Below are 20,884 nucleotides of genomic sequence, written 5' to 3'. Positions count from 1 at the left end.
GTATATAAACTCTACTCCAGTCTCAATCTGAAATATCAATATCAAAGATTTGTATTAATACTAACATTGTTTTGCTTGTGTAGGTCTTATTTTCTACTAGTGTCACCTACACATTGGCTCCTGTTGCTACCACACTTGGCAGTTAGGACATGCCACCCCTTCATTTGGCTTTCCACCATCATCTCAGTCACACAAATCACTTCATTTAGATGCACTGATGAACTTCTCAGTGCCATGTGATAAATACACAAACCCATTAGTGTCATAATGAACCTACATCTTAATTTCATTTGCAAGTAAAACCAAACAAATGTGGATATTTTTTTATACATTTGATATCCATGACATATATATATCTATATATCTGCCCTGTTTGCTTGTCTATCTTCAAGTTCTCAGTCTATCTGCCAGTATGTTCTCCTGTCCTGTATGATTTAAGTGTGTTCCTGCTCTAACAGACCTGATTGAAATGAATGGGTGATTATCAGGCTTCTGCAGAGCTTGATGACAAGTTGATCATTTGAATCAGGCATGCTGGAAGAAGGTAACAACTATAACATGCAGGACTGGGCTGCCACAGGACCAGGATAAGAAAAAAATAGAAACACTGGTCTAGCTGTCAAACTGTCCATTTCCCTATAGTCAGGTGTTGAAAGGAGCAAGGAGCTGAAAAACAAGTGAGGGGCAGGAAGACTGAAGGATAGAAAGAGAGAGAGAGAGAGAGAAAAAAGGGCGAGAGAGCAATAATTGCTCCGGGGGATTCTATCCACATTCGACCACTACTGGGGAGATTGGTGACATCCACCGTATTGATCAGTGCATTTAACACACACACACACACACACACACACACACACACACACACACACACACACACACACACAAAACATGGCATTGTAAACATGGCACATTTCAGTTTTTATTATACCCATATTGCATCTAATTAAACTGTATTCAAGTGCAACTGTGTTCATACACAGGGTGACATTTCTAAAGCTGCAACGATTAATCAGCAGCTATTTTGATAATCCATTCATTGCTTTGAGTCATTTTTTGGATAAAAATACTGACATTTTCTGGTTCCAGCTTCTGTAATGTGGATATTTTCTGGTTTCTTTTTAGTCTTCTGTGATAATATGGACTGTTGGTCAGAACAAAACATAACATTTTAGGTTCCATCTTGGTTTGGAAAAGATCAATCAATACTGACAATAATAATAAACCATGTTAATCATCATTAGTGTTATGGTAAATGTTATCAGCAGTCAACCAGTTTCTAACACGCAGCAGAAGGTGCCAACAAACCAATATAAATGGCTTCAATACTATACATTTTTTGTCACTTCATATAGACTAGTCTATATACATTCTTAAAGAAGACACATGGCAGTGTGCAGGATTCTTCACAAAAGACCTAATATTGTGCAAGAACGTAGTATTTGTGCTTACATGTATAGTTAATATTGATTGCATGTTTGTATTTTGTAGATCATGTTGTCTGTACATGTGAAACATTCACAAACATAACAAAGCAATGATCTGTGCTTCTGTGAAAAGGCCTGTTTAACTTTGAGAAGTAAAATCTTTATCTTTCACAACTCAGACAGGATAATTACTGGTTAGGAGTGAGTTAGATAAGAGTTAGAGAGGGCTGAAGGAATGATAAAAAAAAGAGAATTAAGAGGAGTGTGATTGTGCTGCTGTGTTCCTGTCCTAAAGCTTTTATGATTGATGACATATTTGTCCCCTTCTCCTTTTGTTTGGCCTGTCTGACTGCTCACAGCAGGCCTGTATTTATAGGCACTCCAGGAAAGGGTTAGGGTTAAAAAAACAAACTGAAATGTTTCAAATGCTTTGTTCAGACTTGGATTTTATTAAACTGACAGTACAATACCATTTTACCCAGAAAAGCTGCTCAACCATTTTTATTATGATTGGCAAAATTTGTTTACACCCTCTAAAATGAAAGTCATTAAAACTGTGAATATTCATTGTGAATTCGTCTGAGGGTTTGGGAGATTCAGAGATGTTTGTATGGTTTTCCAGTTTTCTAACAGGTTTCTCAAAATTATGAGGATATTTTTATTATCGTGGATTTTTGAAACTGGCTATGCCGATGTATTAACCTTGCTCTTATTAATATTTTTATATCAATAAAAGATCAAAATGTCACTATGTTTAACATGTAAAAGGGGGTAGATGATTATCACCTGACTCTGCAGTTTCCCTAATTTCTACAGAGATTCATTGTTTAGTTTTTTATGGCCTGCAACTTTACTTTTTTAAATTAGTCACACTGCCATACTCAACCTTATTTCCAGATGCAGCAGACAGCTGTCTTAAGTCATAAGCTCTGATAAACCCACAGTACACTACCTGCCTAGATTTAAATGCAAGTGTGTGACTAATTGATGATGCATTTAGCATCCTAGGGGCTACATATACAGTTGTGGTCAAAAGTTTACATACACTTGTAAAGAACATAATGTCATGGCTGTCTTGAGTTTCCAATCATTTCTACAACTCTTATTTTTCTGTGATAGAGTGATTGGAACACATACTTCTTTGTCACAAAAAATATTCATGAAGTTTGGTTCTTTTATGAATTTATTATAGGTCTACTGAAAATGTGACCAAATCTGCTGGGTCAAAAATATACATACAGCAACTTGAATTATCAATTTTGGTTATGTAGAAACTTGTGTCAATTGAATTAGCTTCATGGCATGGCCTCTTAACTTCTTGTGAGTGATTATGAATGACAACAGCTGCTGACTTCTCTGAGCCCATTTAAATAGGGCTCATTTTATACAATCATTAGACTCAGCCACAAACGCTACGATGGGAAAGTCAAAAGAGCTCAGCACGGATCTGAAAAAGCGAATAATTGAGTTGAACAAGTCAGGAAAGTCACTTGCTGCCATTTCAAAGCAGCTACAGGTCCCAAGAGCAACTGTACAAACAATTGTTCGTAAGTATAAAGTGCATGGCACAGTTGTGTCACTGCCACGATCAGGAAGAAAGCGCAAGCTGTCACCTGCTTCTGAGAGAAAATTGGTCAGGATGGTCAAGAGTCAACCGAGAACCACCAAAAAGCAGGTCTGCAATGCATTAGAAGCTGCTGGAACACAGGTGTCAGTGTCCACAGTCAAGCGTGTTCTACATCGCCATGGACTGAGAGGCTGCTGGGCAAGAAGGAAGCCTTTGCTCCAGAAGAGGCACCTTAAGGCTCGACTGAAGTTTGCTGCTGATCACATGGACAAAGATAAAACCTTCTGGAGGAAAGTTCTGTGGTCAGATGAAACAAAAATTGAGCTGTTTGGCCACAACACCCAGCAATATGTTTGGAGGAGAAAAGGTGAGGCCTTTAACCCCAAGAACACCATGCCTACCGTCAAGCATGGTGGTGGTAGTGTTATGCTCTGGGCCTGTTTTGCTGCCAATGGAACTGGTGCTTTACAGAGAGTAAATGGGATAATGAAGAAGGAGGATTACCTCCAAATTCTTCAGGATAACCTAAAATCATCAGCCCGAAGGTTGGGTCTTGGGCGCAGTTGGGTGTTCCAACAGGACAATGACCCCAAACACACATCAAAAGTGGTGATGGAATGGCTAAATCAGGCTAGAATTAAGGTTTTAGAATGGCCTTCCCAAAGTCCTGACTTAAACCCCATTGAGAACATGTGGGCAATTCTGAAGAAACAAGTCCACGTCAGAAAGCCAAAAAATGTTGCTGAACTGCACCGATTCTGTCAAGAGGAGTGGTCAAAGATTCAACCAGAAGCTTGCCAGAAGCTTGTGGGTGGCTACCAAAAGCGCCTAATTGAAGTGAAAATGGCCAAGGGACATGTAACCAAATATTAGCATTGTTGTATGTATATTTTTGACCCAGCAGATTTGGTCACATTTTCAGTAGACCTATAATAAATTCATAAAAGAACCAAACTTCATGAATCTTTTTTGTGACAAAGAAGTATGTGTTCCAATCACTCTATCACAGAAAAATAAGAGTTGTAGAAATTATTGGAAACTCAAGACAGCCATGACATTATGTTCTTTACAAGTGTATGTAAACTTTTGACCACAACTGTATGTATTAGGAGTTGGCGGAAAAAACACAACTGAGCTAAAAGAAGAGTAAATATTGAGCTTGGATTCGTCAAGTGGCCAGAAACAAAACTTTAAATGGTCTGCTGGATGTGCAGATGTTTGCTAACATGTTCTCAATAAGGTGATATTATTTCAATGTTGTGTTTACAGTCAAATCATTTGTTTTTTCATTGAATAGTGCTGCAGCTCTTTCTGCAGTTTCATTATTTGCATTGTAGTCACAACTGCAGGATTGTATTTTGTCCTTCATGTAAAAGTGATAAAAGGTTCAAAAGTGAAGCATCCTTGAAATTGTATAGCTGCACGTCCTTACTGAGAGTTTTTTCAAAACCACATTATTATTATTATTAATACTATTATTATAACACTTGATCTTTGCCCACTGTACCCACAGCTTATGAATGGTGAGTGGTTGTAAACTGAGTAAGTGAAGGGGGGAGTCACCCGACTCTCACATGCAGTTGAAATCATATTGACTGAGCTGTCACTGTGACATACAGACCTCTCAAGCATTTGATATGCAGATGTCAGGATTCACGCTGACTTACATGACTCTCCTCTCTCTCCTCTCTCTGGTTTGGTGAACCCTCCTCATGTATTAATGACATGCCGATAAAGAGCTCTCCTATTACACCCACACCCATCTTTAACCTTGATGCTGATCTGTATTTGTGTGTGTCTGCCCTCTGTCATAGCTCTTCTATTATTTACCACGCGTCTCTGTCTGGGAAGGGTTTGTGTGTGAGGCCAGCAATCGCCTCTAGGTAAACAACCACCGCCAATGACACAGGTGACCCTCAAACACACACACACACACTCACACTCTCTCTCTCACACACACACACACACACACAAACACAAACACACACACACACACACACTCATACCTTTCTAACCTCATCCCTCCTCCAACCACATCTCATTTCCAATCGATATGTTTTAAGCGAAGAACCATCCGCCCGAAAACAAACTTTGCTTGCTTGGTAGGTGTGTGTTTGTTTTATTTTATGGGGGTAGAGACAGGTGTCATATTTTCAGGGTTGGTCCACGATACCCTTTAGGTTGTCTTCAGGCGACAGTGAGAGAGATCCATCATCACTATCTTTGACACCGCAGCTTGCCTGGCATCAAAAAGGTTAGTGTGTGGTAGGATGGAGGCAGTGGATGCTCTTATACACTGGTGTGAATGCTACACTGTTATTCTCATCACCTGTGAAGCTCATTTGGAAGCTAGTTAGAACCTACATGAGTTTTTTTATTATTATGGCGATGTATATAGAAGGTAAAGACACAGATCTTTATCCCACAAGATGGTTAAGACTATAGGATACAATTACTGTCATAATAATAGGCAAAACTTGCAATACAACTGAAAAAGACATTTTATTAGATTATTGTCACTATTCTTTCAGGATTTTGCTTTTGTGGTCAACTTTTTTCAGTTTCAGTGCATCATTTTTCAGTCAGTTGGAAATTGTTGATTCAGAGATTCATGACAACTCTGATTACATACCCCTAATTATTATGTTATTAATAAACATTTAGTAATTTGTAAAATAATCAACACATAAATTACATCCTCTGAGTATCATTATTGCACTGATTGTGTCAAAGATGGAAACAAAACAATATTTTGCTGATAAATGGATCCAATTAGCATCTTTCAGATATGTGCAGAAAAATAAGTACTATTATTTTATCACCATATGTAGCTTTTGAAAATGTTCTGAATTTACAAGTATGCATGTATACAACTGTTCAGCACATAGCTACTCTTCACAAAAGACGAGCACAAACAGGACATTGGCCAACAAAATACAAAGTACCTGCTGTTGGTCGGCACCTCACGAAGTCACAAAACAAGTCTTGCACAGTGATTGGTTATTTAAGTTATGTACGACCAATGATCTGGTACCAGTGTTCTATTTGAAGTCTGCATACCGTAATACCTAGAACTTGAGAGAACAAGTTTTATGTGAGATAACACGAAGCCAGTGATTGCTTTAGCATTAAAAACTGACTTGGTGGCTTGCTATTATTATATAAATGTAACTATTTTTTTTGATATTAATGAACACTATATTTAAAGGAGAAATGTGTAACAGTGACATCAAGTGGTAAAAAATGGATAATGCAGTGTATCCCCCAACTTCTCGACTCAAAGCTCGAGCAGGTTTTTAGGTCTAGTGGAATCTATCTCAGTGGATCCAGTTGGTTTGCTTGCTTCCACGTAGAAATGTGAAATGACCATGACTTCTTAACACGTGGTGGTGTGCTCTAATGCTCGGTGGGCCGAATCACATTGACCAAAGCAAAACCAGATGTTCCACACCAGAATGGAAATTTCAAAGCAGAACATACTGACTGTAGTATTACAGTAACAAAAGCCAGTATTTGAGCATGGTTCCTTCATCTCTGATGACATTCCAAGCTCATTTTATGAGTTCGTACTGTGAATATATTACTTTTTGGTCCTTTAATCAGTCGCATCATGGATACCTGATCGTGCTTTAATCATATAGGTGCATTCCTCATACATAACACATAAGCAATAACATCAAGCACAGGTGACTTTTTGTAATGCAGTTTTATTCATCAGGACATTTAACTATAGCAAGCAATTTCAAAACCAAATGAAGCAGTGCCAACAACCGCTAAGTACCACTCTACATGACTCCGGCAAACATGAGACTGCTGATCTGCTTGTTGATACATTTGCTTCTTTCTTTACATGGTGTACAAATCATTGTATTTATGCAATGCCCCTCCTCAAACCATAGCTTAAAATCTGCACATTTCTGTGAACTCTCAGCGCCAGTTTTCAGGACCCCCTTCTCCACCTGCGTCTGCAGGTTGTGACCCGCCGCCGCCCCTGACGCCGCCACCGCCACCACCACCGAAGCCTTCCTTCCAGTTAGGTCCATACCTGGGTGGAGGAGAAAATTAAGATACAGAATTGAGTTTGCTGAATGAAGATTGGTCTTGTTGTTAACTGTAATGATAATAATGATAATAACTAGTGAAGAGTTCTTACTTGTGAGCCATCTTAAACATGTCACGGTCGTATTTGTATTCTAGATGGAAGGAAGAAAGAGATGAGAATGAAATAATATAAAAACAATATTATAGTGTCAAATTATTACTAATGATTATTTGGTCAGTATCAGTACATTAAGGTGACTCTCTGAGGAGGCAGAACTGAATAAAACATTAGGTTAAACACAGAAAAACTACTGCAAAAGGAGTATTTCTTACTTTGTAATACATCTAATAATTGAAGCTTTGCAAACTCGTAACTTATCATCATACTTTTTTTTTTTTTAAGTATATTTTTTTGGGCTTTTTTGCCTTTAATGGACAGGACAGTGGAGATAGACAGGAAGCAGGAGGCAGAGAGAGGGGGAATGACACACAGGATAAGACCGCTCGGCTCGGGATTCGAACCGGGGTCACCTGCAACGAGGACTATAGCCTTAACACATGGGGTGGGCGCTATACCCGCTGAGCTATGCTCAACCCAACTTATCATCATACTTATTGGAAAGATGTATTTTGAGGCAGGCAATCATGGATGGTTTAACAGAAAGAACGTTTAAATTGACTGAAGTTTGACGCATTTAAGTCCAAACTGACTACTTTAAGTTTATATTTACTTTTATATCCAGGTCTTCCACCTCTCCAGAAGGCTCTCAAACTTCCAAACAAACTCTCCCCTGGTTCAGCCATGAGGATGACCAGCGTCAGCACAAGAAAGATCATAACACACTTCATCCTGAAAGACAAAAACACATCAGAATCTCCTCTCTTCATTCACAGAATAGAACAGGGCTTCAGATCACAAATGCTCATCACATATTTCTTACCTTTCCACAGATATTTCAGAGCCAAAATAGCTGTTGTCAAAAAGAGCAATGTCAAGAAACAGACCTGCAGATAATGTCTGTTGCCTTATGGTTGTGAGATACCTGTCTTTTTATACTGTAAGAGCAGGGATGAAATCAGTTTCCAAGCACACGTGTAGTGTTTGGTAATTCTGCGTTTCTTATTGTATGTTGTAATAGAAGTACGGATGACAAGGTATTGATTTAATCTCAGGTTGGAGTTTCACAAAATTGTGGTTTTTCGAGACGTGAGAAAATGCAGAGACCAAAGGTATGACAGGAAGACGCACTTAAATTGATGAAAATGTTTCAAAAGGACTGTTTAAATGTTGGTAGTAGTATAATAATAGTAATCATTCTGACAGTCACATATGTGTATTAAATGTAAAGCTGAAGGTTAACATTCACTGAGTTATATTTCTTCTGTTTAACAATTTGACTAAGTCTACAGCATTAGCATACAACAGCAGGTTACAAAAGTTGATATCATGTATAATTATAATTGAAAACAGTTCATTCATTACTAGTTAACATTCAGTTGTGATTTGATACTTGATTTAAAATATCATAGAATGTCAGTTCAATTTAGTGCCCAGTAATACCTCACTGTTTAGAAGATCTTTTTAATTACAGCATTTAAAAGTATCAACCCGGACTAAAAAATAAACATGTAATGTAAAGTGTACTGTATGTGCTAACAGTCACATTGTCACATGCAGTACTGCTTCCTCATTTAGTGTGACAGTGCACCACATGTCACTTGTACTCTTGTGGCCTCCTGTATTCTCTTTCTTAAATGGCAGCAAGTCTGCAGTCAAATTAATTAAAATCCTCAATTTGTGTCACCATAATCTCACCTCCAGCAATATAGAGCCCATCCACGCCAGAGAATTAAATAGTACCACTTATTATTGACTACCTAAAAACATTCTCATGCATGCAGCTGTCTTGGTCATTATTGGCACTAAGAAGTAATTTATTTTAAAAATCTAATTCTGGACATTTTTGTCATTGTATGTCATGTCTGTAAAAACAAATTAATTAGTAATATAACTTTCAAGTTTAACTCGCAATTTTAATGCTTCAGGACCTGGTTATATGAGTTAACAAAATGGGAATTCTGCCTAAATAAAAGTCACCAATGTTTTGAACAAGCAACATAGTCACTAGCATGTGTAATATCCGTCCGTTTTCTTCTGCTTATCCGGGGTCGGGTCGCGGGGGCAGCAGCCTAAGCATGGAAGCCCAGACTTCCCTCTCCCCAGCCACTTCGTCCAGCTATGTTAAATATAAATCACTCTTGCTATGAGGAAATGCTGCATTAGCTTTCTGCTTATTTGCTGAACAACATTATTCATTGTTATTGGCAATCTTGTTATAAAATTACAGAATCGTATTCACTTGAATAAAAACACACACACTAGAGTTTGACTTTTTGTATTGCTGATTTATTAATTTATCTTTCTTGCATTGTAAAGTCCAAAGCAATCCCACCAAACAGTGTGTTCAAACTGAACAGATTCAGTCCTGAGTGAGTGGCCGAAATCTGGCTAATTGTTGTTGTTGAAGCTGTTGTTGCCGTTGTATGGCTCTTTGCTGGGGCATCGTCCTCTTATACCTAGACAGAGGAGGGAATAAAATGTAGAAATAAAACAATCAGGTGATTAATTATCAGAATGTTATTCCAAAAAGCTTTCAACAGTTGGTTAATCCTTATTGACAATACTAGTAAGAATTCCTTACCTCCCTGTCTGATTCATGTTGCGCTGGCGATGGTAACCTAAACAAAGAGATTTAAATGACTTTAACAAACTCTCATCTTGTTACAACAGCCCAAATCATCTCGAAATCTTTTTGAAAATCCTAATCAAATATTATACTTTTAGGTTTTATGCTTCACAAATACAGCTGTGATGCCTGGTGTAATCAAGTATTTAGTAAAAAAACCCAAAAGAACACAGTGTATTCATGTGTGTTCTCCACCTCTTTGTTGATGACACACTAAAGTATCGTACTGTTGGCGTAAATCTGAGGTCTATCAATTGAAATCGACACAAAAGGTATATCATGACTTACCTTTCCATCCCAGTCTGGCCACTTTAAATGCGGCCTTGGCACCTCTCCATATATGTCTGAAGGAACACTCTCCAGGATCGGCCATGAGGACGACCAGGGACAACACGAGAAAGACCATAACACACTTCATCCTGAAAATGAGAACATCTAGTAGTCAGTTCTAAAAAATGGAAGCAACCCTGCAATTTCATTCACAAAGAGAACCATCATTTGTAAATCGCACCTCTAGTTATTCTGTGTAAATCCTTTTTTGACCAATTTATGTAATAGTAATATATAAGTAAGATAATATAATATCTTATCTTAGCTGTCACACAATCCAACAATATAACCAATACTGTTACATATCCTAAAAACTTTATGTGAAATTAAATATGAAGCATTTACTCTTTACCTGTCCACAGATTGAGAGCTGGAGTCAGAAGATTGTTGTCAAAGACTAAAGTAAGCGGTATGAGTGGATGCCTGTGCCAACATTCATTAAATACCAATCTCGTCAAGTGGGTGGACCTGCAATGATGTAGTATTTATCAGAGTTGTATTTGTCCATTTTCACACATTCAATAGGTGTTGACCATATCTCAGCTCCTAACTAACCTCAGAAAGAAAGTGGTTGGACTAAACGTGCTTTCATTTGTGAGCTAGACATGTAATGTCTAGATGTTAGGGCTAGATGTGGTATGAGAATAATTCAGACATACAGTATTTGTATGACAAATGCAAAGCTTGTAGGTCAAGGTCAGCAACTGGATCCAAAGAAAGTTTTTAAGCAGTTTTCTTGATAAGATGAATGGAAATATAACCCCAGGTACTATGAACTTCTGACACATACTAATAAGTGGTGTTTTCCATTAGCTCTGAGGTCAAACAACTGCTCTGACGTCACTGACTGGAGCAAGTTCTCATTTTCTAAAACTCGCTAGTGTTGCTTTATAAACATCTTTATCTTTATTTAATCAGGTAAAAAAAGGTAGCACATAGTTAAAAATCAGTAATAAGAAACCAGCCCATGCATTAGATCCATTTCTTTACAGTGAATAGGCTGAAAAAATGCTCAGTGAAGACTGAAGGGACAGCATTCACTCTGTGAAATGATTCACATTATTTTGAATTTGTAGGAGGAAATAAGAGCAAGAACATTACAGTAACATGCAAGTTGTGCCTGGTTAACAAGAGCCTATTGCAAGTGATGTACTGTAGGTGTGTGTTTGAAAAGCCTGTATGTCATTTTATAACCTGTATGTGGGCTTAGCCACAATAGCTACAATAAAGAGCTGTAAATTGGACATTGTGTCTGTTATTCCTGCTATCAGTGTACAGATTTACAGATTATGGTCCAGACTTGGCTGTGTGATGATGTTAGAGACATTATATTTAATGGAGGTCTGGACTAAAACAACATACGTGAGGAATCACAAAAGGGATTTTCATTTTCAGTAATGCTAAAGTACTCTGGTTACTTTTCTCAGACGGTAATGATGTAATGAAACAAGTTACTTTTTAAAGGCACTGATTTAAAAAAATAATATTCCCCAACACTGCACATCACATATATATTCACGTTTGTGAATTATCTTTTTATCCACTATTTGCACCTCCGCTTAAAGATGTGATGCCTCTTAACGTACATCATCCTGATTCAGCCATGAGGACAACCAATGTGAAAACACAACACACAGAAACACACTTCTTCCCTGACCACAGAATCAACTCTCACGGCTCTCTACATTCAATTCATTATTTATCCAACATTATAACTGTGCAAGTCACAGGTTTATTATGATTAACTCATTTTCAAACCCCTTGAAAAGCTTTGGCTGCTTGATAACGAGTCAATAAATAGAATCAGGTGTGTTAGAATGGGGAGATACCTAAACATGCAGGGCAGTAGCTCTCCAGGAGCAGGGTTGGTGACCACTGATCTGAAGACCTGGCATTAAGTGAAGTACAAGAAAGAAAAACTATTTGCATGACTGTTTCCACCAGCTGATTATCATGAAAAACACATTAACAAAATATTTCATTCAAGAGAACAAAGTGAGCAGTTATGACCTGTAGATGATGTGAATCTATGAGTTTAAGAGTTGTGAAGAGCCTTTGTCTTTATAAAGCCATTGTTGAGTTCATTTTCTCAGAGTTGTTGAATCATTTATAATAACTGTATTTCTTATTACATTTTTGCAATGTCGAGTTATGTAGACAGATGACAAGGTGCTGATCTAATCTCAGTGTCTCTTGTTATCACTTCTTCAATTTCTATTAGAGTCTAGACTAAATGTGGTGATTTAATGACTTTGCCAAATGCAATGCTGAAAGCCTAAGGTCGGTAAATGATCCGACTTTTACTGAAAGTGTTCTCTTTCCAACACAGACAAATACAAATATATTCTTCTGTAGAGCTGCTAAGCACCAAAATGTCAAAATAGCAAAGTCTGTATAGCTGGCCTGATATCATACGTGCAGTCTTTCACACCAGCTTGAAATATGAAGGAAGCGGACAGTTTTAACAGGTGTCTGGTCACTGTTATGGTGTAAGAACATTTATCAGAGATCAACACATTGAAGCTCATGAACACAGTGGCACGTATCATACAGATGACATAAGGAAAAACACACAGAAAGAAGAAGTAAGGGTTCACACCAAATATACTGGGGTTTTTTCTACTTTGATCAGAGTTGTGCATGTAAAGTGTACAACCACTCCATAGGAGAAAACACAAAGATTAATGCAGATAAAAAGTAACTTAAGCAGCATTGTAAATAATATGCATAAAAGTCAATGAAACATATATATGTAGTATATGTATATGTGTTTATAACCCAAGAGTCCCTCAAAGAGTCTTTTCAATAATGATCAATTATTGAAAGCTTTCATTCCATATACTCAAACATTAATTCCATGTATTATTTGGTTAATTTCCATATTTGCCATAACACACACACACACACACACACACACACACACACACACACACACACACATATATATACATGCACACAATTTACATACATTTATGAATTGAGGCTCATTCCATTTAGGTTTAAGAGAGCCAGGTTCCTGCTGAAAATTGCGCCTTCATGCATCAAATGTCCCGAGCCGGACTTCAAATTACACAAGCTTATTCACTTGAATAAAAACACACACATACTAGAGTTTGATTTTTTGTTTTGCTGATTTATTGAGCAGGACTGCAATATTAAGCCATTTTACATTTTTAAAAACAATAGTAGCTATGCCAGAATAACCACATCTCAAAAGCTTCATGTAAATCTGAAACTGCTGGTTTGTTAGCTGATCCATTTGCTTCTTGCATTGCAAAGCCCAAAGCAATCACTCCTAACTTGATGAACAGATCCAGCCCTGAGTGACTGGCTTACATATGCACGTTTGTGGTCGTTTCGGAGTTTCTTTGATACTATGCAGGCAGTTTTTCATAGCATGCTTAGATAGAGGACAGAAAAAATTGAAATAAAACAATTAGGTAATCAATCATCAAAATGTTAATCCATAAAACAGTTTGTTTATGTTGTTCTGAGGTCTATCTATTGAAGTTGACACAAAATGTATTTCATGATTTAGTATACTTTTGCAGCTATCTAAATGTTTGGAATTAAAAGGACCATTGTTTCCATGACCATACCATACAAGACTAAAACACTCTCCAGGATCGGCCATGAGGACGACCACGGACAACACGAGAAAGACCATAACACACTTCATCCTGAAAATGAGAGCATCTAGAAGTCAGTTCTAAAAAATCAAATATATAAGGATAAGGATACATTTATTGATCCCACAGTGGGGAAAATTCATTGCTACAGAAGCTCAAAAAATAGTGATATAGAAAAAAACAAAAAACAAATGTATACAACAATAAAATTAAAAAATTAAAAACTAAATAAAACAACCGTAAAATGCAATTATAACATATAATTATAACATATATATATACACATATACAACAGCAACTAAAGACTTTGCATTGTGAAATTAAATATGAAACATTTGCTCTTTACCTGTCCACAGGTTGAGAGATGGAGTCAGAAAATTGTTGTTGACCTAATAGCAAAATAATTCGTAATATAACTTTAAAGTTTAACACAAAACTTTTACACTTCAAGACCTGGTTATATGAGTTAACAAAATGGGAATTCTGCCTAATTACTGTGGTAAATGACTGTACTGACTGACATTTCATTAAGTTTCTGGAAAAGGCATTCTATGTTTTGAACAAGCTACATAGTCAATAGCATGTGTAATATCCGTCCGTCTTCTTCTGCTTATCCTGGGTCGGGTCGCGGGGGCAGCAGCCTAAGCAGGAAAGCCCAGACTTCCCTCTCCCCAGCTACTTCGTCCAGCTATGTTAAATAAAAATCACTCTTGCTATGAGGAAATGCTGCATTAGCTTTCTGCTTATTTGCTGAACAACATTATTCATTATTATTGGCAATCTTGTTATAAAATTACAGAATCGTATACACATGAATAAAAACACACACACTAGAGTTTGACTTTTTGTATTGCTGATTTATTAAGCAGGGCAGTTTGCGATATTTGGCCATTTTACATTTTTAAAAACCAATAGGAGCTATGCTAAGAGCTATATATGAATTACTTCTTCGCAAATGCTTAATGCAAACCCAAAACTGCTGGTTTGTTAGCTGATCTACTTCTTTCTTGCATTGTAAAGCCCAAAGCAATCACACCAAACAGTGTGTTCAAACTGAACAGATTCAGCCCAGCATTGCCCGACATCTGGCTAGTTGTTGTTGTTGAATCTGTTGTTGCCGTTGTCTGGCTCTTTGCTGGGACATTATCCTCATATACCTAGACAGAGGAGGGAATATAATTTAGAAATAAAACAATCAGGTGATTAATTATCAGAATGTTATTCCAAAAAGCTTTCAACAGTTGGTTAATCCTTATTGACAATACTAGTAAGAATTCCTTACCTCCCGATCTGATTCATGTTGCGCTGGCGATGGTAACCTAGACAAAGAGATTTAAATGAATTTAACAAACTCTCATCTTGTTACAACAGCCCAAATCATCTCTAAATCTTTTTGAAAATCCTAATCAAATATTATACTTTTAGGTTTTATGCTTCACAAATACAGCTGTGATGCCTGGTGTAATCAAATATTTAGTAAAAAAACCCCAAAAGAACCCAGTGTATTCATGTGTGTTCTCCACCTCTTTGTTGATGACACACTAAAGTATCGTACTGTTGGCGTAAATCTGAGGTCTATCAATTGAAATCGACACAAAAGGTATATCATGGCTTACTTCTCCATCCCCCCCTGGCCGCTCTAAATGCGGCCTTGGCACCTCTCCATATGTGTCTTAAGAAACACTCTCCAGGATCGGCCATGAGGACGACCAGGGACAACACGAGAAAGACCATAACACACTTCATCCTGAAAATGAGAACATCTAGTAGTCAGTTCTAAAAAATAGAAGCAACCCTGCAATTTCATTCACAAAGAGAACCATCATTTGTAAATCGCACCTCTAGTTATTCTGTGTAAATCTTTTTTTGACCAATTTATGTAATAGTAATATATAAGTAAGATAATATAATATCTTATCTTAGCTGTCACACAATCCAACAATATAACCAATACTGTTACATATCCTATTTGCATTATGTGAAATTAAATATGAAGCATTTGCTCTTTACCTGTCCACAGATTGAGAGCTGGAGTCAGAATATTGTTGTCAAAGAGAGCAAAGTAAGCGGTATGAGTGGATTCCTATGCCAACATTTATTAAATACCAGTCTCGTGAAGTGGGTGGACCTGAAATGAGTCTCTCAGTAACTATGTAGTAACTATGTAGTATTTATCAGAGTTGTATTTGTCCATTTTCACACATTCAATAGGTGTTGACCATATCTCAGCTCCTAATCTCACATCAACAAGAAAGTGGTTGGACTAAACGTGCTTTCATTTGTGAGCTAGAACATGTAATGTAAGTTAGGGCTAGATGTGGTATGAGAATAATTCAGACATACAGTATTTGTATGACAAATGCAAATCTTTTAATCATCATGTAGGTCAAGGTCAGCAACTGGATCCAAAGAAAGTTTTTAAGCAGTTTTCTTGATAAGATGAATGGAAATATAAGCCCGGGTACTATGAACTTCTGACACATACTAATAAGTGGTGTTTTCCATTAGCTCTGAGGTCAAACAACTGCTCTGACGTCACTGACTGGAGCAAGTTCTCATTTTCTAAAACTCACTAGTGTTGCTTTATAAACATCTTTATCTTTATTTAATCAGGTAAAAAAAGGTAGCACATAGTTAAAAATCAGTAATAAGAAACCAGCCCATGCATTAGATCCATTTCTTTACAGTGAATAGGCTGAAAAAATGCTCAGTGAAGGCTGAAGGGACAGCATTCACTCTGTGGAAATATTCACATTATTTTGAATTTGTAGGAGGAAATAAGAGCAAGAACATTACAGTAACATGCAAGTTGTGCCTGGTTAACAAGAGCCTATTGCAAGTGATGTAGGTATGTGTTTGAAAAGCCTGTAAGTGGGCATATGTTTGAGAAGCTTAGCCACAATAGCTACAATAAAGAGCTGTAAATTGGACATTGTGTCTGTTATTCCTGCTATCAGTGTACAGATTTACAGATTATGGTCCAGACTTGGCTGTGTGATGATGTTAGATTATATTTAATGGAGGTCTGGACTAAAGCAACATACGTGAGGAATCACAAAGGGATTTTCATTTTCAGTAACACTAAAGTACTCTGGTTACTTTTCCGCGGAAGATAGTGATGTAATGAAACACGTTACTTTTTAAAGGCACTAATTTAAAAAAAACAAAACATTCCCCAACACTGCACATCACATATATTATACAGATGAAGCCATTTCAAATTTCCCGTGTTTCCTTGACTGGTCCTTGACCGGTCTTGGCTGGCCGATAATGGAAGCAGGGGGGAAATGTGATCCCCCAGTGATGACACGAGGCCCGACTGGAAACGCCAGTTGCAATGCCTCATTTGTCCACGGGGAGGAGCAGTGTGTTTAGACCCACTGCTCATAGAAAAGACTAGGCTGTCCAACGATTAAAAAAATTAACTGGATTTATCACATTACAACCCTGGGATTAAACCTTATTAAAATACGAGGCTAAATATTATATAAACTAATATTACTTGTTTTACTTCTATTCTTCTGTATAAAGTCGCCGAATGAAGGGTACAATATAGTTAATCCATTAGAAAGTACGGATGCAATTGAAGCTGCCGTACATCTGACAGGACACCGTCCGTCACAGGAAACACTCGCAGACACTTAATAATTCCTCTGACTGATCACTGATCACTGTCACTGTCAAACCAAGACATAGACAAACCCAGTCTAGTGATGTAAAGCAGGACGCTCTATTTAATACGTAGTAGGCTATGTCAGCGGACAGTGACAACCACATACTGGGTTTCCGTTATCCGGTAATTACAGGACTCTGATAAAATCTACTGGAGTCCTGTACCTACTTTTTTACACTTCCAGTAAAAATTTCCGGTGAAAACATTCCCTCCAAGCAGTAAGCACAATTTAAATTGTATTAAAATAAAATGTATTTTTAAATGACGAGCTGGGGTTCCGGTTGACTGGTCGGTATTGTAAAGAGTAAATGAGCTTTATTGTCAACAATGAATGTACAACAAAATCACAGGTTAAAATGGAGGGATGGATGGATGAATGGAGAATGGATTTTAGGTCCAGACCCACCCATTTTGACCCATAGTATGTAGTGAGTGATTTCGGACACAGCATTAGTTAGTTTTCATTCTAGTTGTTCATCCAATAAGCAGCCTGAAGAAAGCTTTGAGTGAAAGCTTCTCAGCCAATCAGCGGCTTCTACCCCATGTGTGGTCTCTTAAAGCTGCCCCACAGGCTGATCGTCACCAGCAAGTGATCCAATGAAATGAATGACCTTTTTTCATAAATTGTCGTCTTTTTATTACCTGCGTGCTCGCCCCATGAGCTCGCATCAGAATGTGGGCTAGTTTGTGACAGAAGCGCCATCTCCTGGTCAAACCCTGTATTACAATGAATAGGTGGGTTTACAGGAAAAGATAGACACGCCCAGGAGAAGGAGGGGGTCGCTCCAGCTGCTGGAACTCAGCTGGAACTTGGCTGGGAGTCGGCTGCCATTCAGCTGGCTTTCAGCTTGGAGGGGAACTTTGAAGTGGCTACTACTGTATTCACTTTTGTGAATTATCTTTTTATTCACTATTTGCACCTTTGCTTAAAGATGTGATGCCTCGTAACGCACATCATCCTGATTCAGCCATGAGGACAACCAATGTGAAAACACAACACACAGAAACACACTTCTTCCCTGACCACAGAATCAACTCTCACAGCTCTCTACATTCATTTCATTATTTATCCAACATTTGTCCATGGGGAGGAGCAGTGTGTTTAGACCCACTGCTCATAGAAAAGACTAGGCTGTCCAACGATTAAAAAAATTAACTGGATTTATCACATTACAACCCTGGGATTAAACCTTATTAAATAAATATTATATACACTAATATTACTTGTTTTACTTCTAGTGTTCTCTTTCCAACACAGACAAACACAAATATATTCTTCTGTAGAGCTGCTAAGCACCAAAATGTCAAAATAGCAAAATCTGTATAACTGGCCTGTCACTAGCATGTGTAATATCCGTCCGTCTTCTTCTGCTTATCCTGGGTCGGGTCGCGGGGGCAGCAGCCTAAGCATGGAAGCCCAGACTTCCCTCTCCCCAACCACTTCGTCCAGCTATGTTAAATATAAATCACTATTGCTATGAGGAAATGCTGCATTAGCTTTCTGCTTATTTGCTGAACAACATTATTCATTGTTATTGGCAATCTTGTTATAAAATTACAGAATCGTATTCACTTGAATAAAAACACACACACTAGAGTTTGACTTTTTGTATTGCTGATTTATTAAGCGGGGCAGTTTGCAATATTTGGCCATTTTACATTTTTAAAAACCAATAGGAGCTATGCTAAGAGCTATATATGAATTACTTCTTCGCAAATGCTTAATGCAAACCCAAAACTGCTGGTTTGTTAGCTGATCTACTTCTTTCTTGCATTGTAAAGCCCAAAGCAATCACACCAAACAGTGTGTTCAAACTGAACAGATTCAGCCCAGATTGAGTGGCCGAAATCTGGCTAATTGTTGTTGTTGAATCTGCCGTTGTCTGGCTCTTTGCTGGGGGAACCTTACATAGCGAGACAGAGGAGGGAATAAAATGTAGAAATAAAACAATCAGGTGATTAATTATCAGAATGTTATTCCAAAAAGCTTTCAACAGTTGGTTAATCCTTATTGACAATACTAGTAAGAATTCCTTACCTCCACATCTGATTCATGTTGCGCTGGCGATGGTAATCTAAACAAAGAGATTTAAAAGACTTTAACAAACCCTCATCTTGTTACAACAGCCCAAATCATCTCTAAATATGTGTGAAAATCCTAATCAAATATTATACTTTTAGGGTTTGAGGTACTTTTAGTTTTTTTGCTTCACAAATACAGCTGTGATGCCTGGTGTAATCAAATATTTAGTAAAAAACCCCAAAAGAATGGCGCGCAGGTGGGCGAGTGGTTAGAGCGCATGCCATATATGCAGCTGCCCCCGATTCGAATCCCGATCGGAGGTCCTTTGCTGCATGTCACCCCCCTCTCTCTCCCATGTTTCCTGTCGATCTACTGATGAATAAAGATGTCTATGCCAGTAAAATCTTTAAAAAAAGAACCCAGTGTATTCATGTGTGTTCTCCACCTCTTTGTTGATGACACACTAAAGTATCGTACTGTTGGCGTAAATCTGAGGTCTATCAATTGAAATCGACACAAAAGGTATATCATGGCTTACTTCTCCATCCCCCCCTGGCCGCTCTAAATGCGGCCTTGGCACCTCTCCATAAGTGTCTGAAGAAACACTCTCCAGGATCGGCCATGAGGACGACCAGGGACAACACGAGAAAGACCATAACACACTTCATCCTGAAAATGAGAACATCTAGTAGTCAGTTCTAAAAAATAGAAGCAACCCTGCAATTTCATTCACAAAGAGAACCATCATTTGTAAAACACACCTCTGGTTATTCTGTGTAAATCTTTTTTTGACCAATTTATGTAATAGTAATATATAAGTAAGATAATATAATATCTTATCTTAGCTGTCACACAATCCAACAATATAACCAATACTGTTACATATCCTAAAAACTTAATGTGAAATTAAATATGAAGCATTTGCTCTTTACCTGTCCACAGATTGAGAGCTGGAGTCAGAAGATTGTTGTCAAAGACTAAAGTAAGCGGTATGAGTGGATGCCTGTGCCAACATTCATTATATACCAATCTGGTGAAGTGGGTGGACCTGAAATGAGGTAGTATTTATCAGAGTTGTATTTTTCCATTTTCACACATTCAATAGGTGTTGACCATATCTCAGCTCCTAATCTCACATCAACAAGAAAGTGGTTGGACTAAACATGCTTTGATTTGTAAGCTAGAACATGTAATGTAAGTTAGGGCTAGATGTGGTATGAGAATAATTCAGACATACAGTATTTGTATGACAAATGCAAAGCTTGTAGGTCAAGGTCAGCAACTGGATCCAAAGAAAGTTTTTAAGCAGTTTTCTTGATAAGATGAATGGAAATATAAGCCCGGGTACTATAAACTTCTGACACATACTAATAAGTGGTGTTTTCCATTAGCCCTGAGGTAAAACATCTGCTCTGACGTCACTGACTGGAGCAAGTTCTCATTTTCTAAA

General features: G+C 37.7%; 2 protein-coding genes across 3 annotated transcripts in view; one reads left to right on the top strand and one right to left on the bottom strand.

Annotated features, from left to right (window-relative positions):
- LOC128376753 (exostosin-1) overlaps positions 1 to 20,884 on the top strand; it is a 288,133-nt gene that overhangs the window by 130,241 nt on the left and 137,008 nt on the right. The gene's annotated exons all lie outside the window — the stretch shown is intronic.
- On the bottom strand, positions 14,588 to 15,814 carry LOC128376754 (pleurocidin-like peptide WF3). The gene is made up of 4 exons (XM_053336581.1): positions 15,749 to 15,814; positions 15,355 to 15,485; positions 15,021 to 15,057; positions 14,588 to 14,895 (listed from the first exon to the last, which is right to left on the bottom strand). The coding sequence occupies exons 2-4, from the start codon at positions 15,482 to 15,484 to the stop codon at positions 14,802 to 14,804; spliced, it is 261 nt and encodes an 86-aa protein (XP_053192556.1). The 5' UTR covers position 15,485; positions 15,749 to 15,814; the 3' UTR covers positions 14,588 to 14,801.

Source organism: Scomber japonicus, chromosome 17 (genome assembly GCF_027409825.1).
Source record: "Scomber japonicus isolate fScoJap1 chromosome 17, fScoJap1.pri, whole genome shotgun sequence".
NCBI classification, from domain to species: Eukaryota; Metazoa; Chordata; class Actinopteri; order Scombriformes; family Scombridae; genus Scomber; species Scomber japonicus.
This window is presented reverse-complemented; position numbering and strand designations above follow the sequence as displayed.